This window comes from Tupaia chinensis, unplaced genomic scaffold (genome assembly GCF_000334495.1).
Source record: "Tupaia chinensis unplaced genomic scaffold, TupChi_1.0 Scaffold000558_1, whole genome shotgun sequence".
NCBI lineage: Eukaryota > Metazoa > Chordata > Mammalia > Scandentia > Tupaiidae > Tupaia > Tupaia belangeri.
The window spans coordinates 1,480,642-1,483,748 of NW_006160070.1; the positions used below are offsets into that span (position 1 = coordinate 1,480,642).

General features: G+C 67.6%; 1 protein-coding gene across 1 annotated transcript in view; it reads left to right on the forward strand.

The window, feature by feature from the left end:
- CDH4 (cadherin 4) overlaps nt 1-3,107 on the forward strand; it is a 397,589-nt gene that overhangs the window by 386,931 nt on the left and 7,551 nt on the right. Inside the window, exon 14 of the mRNA XM_027775375.1 lies at nt 859-1,023. Within this exon, the coding sequence (XP_027631176.1) occupies nt 859-1,023 (165 nt within the window). The remainder of the gene's footprint in view (nt 1-858; nt 1,024-3,107) is intronic.

Consider the following 3,107-nt stretch of genomic DNA (forward strand, 5'->3'; position numbering starts at 1 on the left):
TGTGAGTGCCCGGTGCCCTGCCCCACACAGGGGCGAGGAGGACCAGGTAGAGGCGTGTGTGAGTGCCCGGTGCCCTGCCCCACACAGGGACAAGGAGGACCAGGTAGGGGTGCGGGTGCCCAGTGCCCTGCCCCACACAGGAGGAGTGGGTAGGGCTGAGCGAGTGCCCTGCCACACGCAGGAGGACCAGGTAGGGGTGTGTGCAGGTGCCTGGTGCCCTGCCCACATGCAGGAACCTCAGGCCAGCCTTCCCTACCCTATGCCCTGCCCACATGGGTCCTATGGCCCTGGGCCAGCTGTGCCCACTGTACCTGTGCCCTCCCTTAGGGACACCCTCCCAGCCCCTTCTCCTCCCACTAGCCCAGGTCCACAGGGCTGCCCTGAGCTTGGGGCAGGAGGGGAGGGAGTCAGGCCAGCTGGGGACACAGAGCCCCCTCCCTGACACCCCACATTCTGGGGACCACTGGGAGACCAGAGACAGCAGCTGCCTCACTGGAATCTGGGTCGGCCGTGGCCGTGGGGCACCGGGACAAGTCCCTCACCCTGAGGCTGAGCCTGCCTGCCTGTCCGAGGGAGCAGGCATAGGGGGCTCATGGGGAACATGCACAGAGGGCCCGCAGCTCCTCACCCCTGCACGGCGAAGGGGTCATGGGGAGCCCCAGGCCACGGAGGCTGTGGGTGGGCCCCTGGCCAGTCTGCTGGAGCACAGGCATGCTGGGAATACGACGTGGGACGTCATGGACCGCAGAGGACAGCAGGACAGCCTGAAGGGCAGCCTGGAGGCAGGGCAGGGCAGGGCTGTGCTCTGGGCCCTCCGCAGCCCTGCCTGGACGGCCCTGACCACTCACCCCTCCGCAGGACTACGACCTGAGCCAGCTGCAGCAGCCGGAGGCCATGGAGCACGGGCTGAGCAAGGGCCCCGGGGTACGGCGCGTGGACGAGCGGCCTGTGGGCGCTGAGCCCCAGTACCCGGTCAGGCCCGTGGTGCCCCACCCAGGAGACATCGGCGACTTCATCAACGAGGTGGGTGCCCAGGGCAGGACGGCACAGGGCGCAGGGCGTGTCCCCTCCCGTTAGCATCTGGGCGGGCGGCACAGTGGAAGGAGGCGGGCCAGCCCTGGCTTCACGACGAGGCCCTGGCCGAGCCTGTGCCCTACGCACCCGACTCCTTCAGGGCGGAGACGGCTCCCGGAGCAGGGCAAGGACGGGCACACAGGGCTGTGTGGACAGCAGCCCCGGCACGGGTCTGGGCGTGGCCTGAGGCGATGCTGGGGTGAGGTGGTGGAGGAGTTGGCGGTGTGACCTCAGACCACGAGGCTCGAGTCCTGGAGTCTGCCCGCCACCCCAGGAACACCCGGCACGCCTGACCTGTCCCAGCAGCCCGTGTAGCAGGACACAGCAGGCAGGAACCCTCCGGGGGGTTCTTCTGGAGCCCACCTGACTGCGAACCCGACTTGACGTCGGGGTGTGGAGATGGTGACAGTTTGGGCACCCCCTACACAGAGGTCCGACTCCTCCAACTTAGCGGGGAGACACTCGTCCTGCACTTCAGAGCTCGAGCCCGTCTTCACTCCCACACGCTTGACGAGCAGAGAAGCGGACCGGGAGGTCGTGCCACAGCCCCTCCCTGGCGCTGGCCTCGCCGGTGGTCTCTACAGAGACCCCACGTGCCCCTCTCCAGTGGCTCCCCACTGGCCTCAGCCCAGCCGTGCTCAGGGGTCGGCAATGTTTACCCCCGTCTGCCGGAGTCTGACGACAGCCAGGGAGTCAGCAGGGACACCAGACGACCTCCCAGGGCCCCAGCGGGTCACGCTGCAGACCACAGGTGGGATTCCTGTGAGCGCCCGGAGGCCGCCACTGCTCACAAAGCACTTCCTGCTGGGACGTGAGCCCACGCGCAAGCCCAGAACACGTCCTCCTGACCAGAACCAAGAGCCACTGTCACATCTCCAGGGAGGACATTCCAACGCACCTTCGCCGCCGTCTGACTAAGACCAGAGGCCCTCCCGGGGCAGGTCGGCGCGAGAGGAGCTCGTTGAAACCCACGCGGAGAACCGAGAAGACTGGCTCTGAGCAAACTAACCCTGCAGCCTGCAGAGGGGCGGAGGTGGGGAGCGGGCAGGCTGGCCGGTCCCTCCAGCCTACTTGCACCCAAAGGGCTGCATCCGGGGAGCCTGACCCTCCCGTCTGTCTGGGAAGACGGTGATGCTGCAGCCTCGCCATGAGACCCTCGCCCGCTCTCCCCCACCCAGTCCCAGCAGCTAGCGCCTCCCTCCTGCCCCGTGCAGGGCTCGAGCCCACCGGGGGTTACGGTGCAGAAGGAGCAGCTGCTCTGCCTGGGTGGGTGACAGGGACAGTCCTCGGAGGGGAGAGCAACATGCTCCAGAGGGCCAGACTGGCCGCCATGCAGAGGAGGGAGTCAGGACCACGGTGAGGCGGGGCCGGGCCAACAGTGGCACTGCCTGTGAGCTGGCTGAGCCTGGCGGGTGGGTGCACAGCCCCCTGCATGGCAGGCAGGCCAGAGCTGGTGTCAGACTTCAGGCTAGGGCTCATCTGCTCTAGTCCCACTGTCCTCTAAGCGGCTTAGAGACCACGTGCGGCTAGGCAGGCAGATGGGGAGAGAGCCATCAGGCCAAGGGCCACCGTGGGCACCCGGGCTCTGCCTGCTGGGGCCTGTGGGAGCCCATGTAGAGCATGCACCCCAGAGTTGTCTGCCTGTGGGACAAAGGGCCAGGGCGCCCGTCCACCACTCCACAGCCACGGGGCACAGGGCTCGGTGGCACCCTCCACCGGCCTTCAGGGTCCCCGGTGCACGGGTGAGGCCCCAGCCACACCTGGTCCGTCTCCAGGCATCTAACTTGACCGTGTCCGGCCACCCTGGGTCCACGTCCCTCGAGGCAGTGACCAGCTGGAGTGAGAACCGTCTATCCCAGGGGGCCTAACCGTCTAACCCTCGTGCCTCAGTTGTTCCTGGTGCTGCCGTGGCAGAGCCCGCTCCCGCTGGTGCTCTCCCAGCTACACCTCTGTAGACCCCTTCCTCACTTGTCCTGAAAGACGGGCACCTGTCACCTGTCGGCACCCGCTGCTGCAAGGTCCCCCCAGTCCTG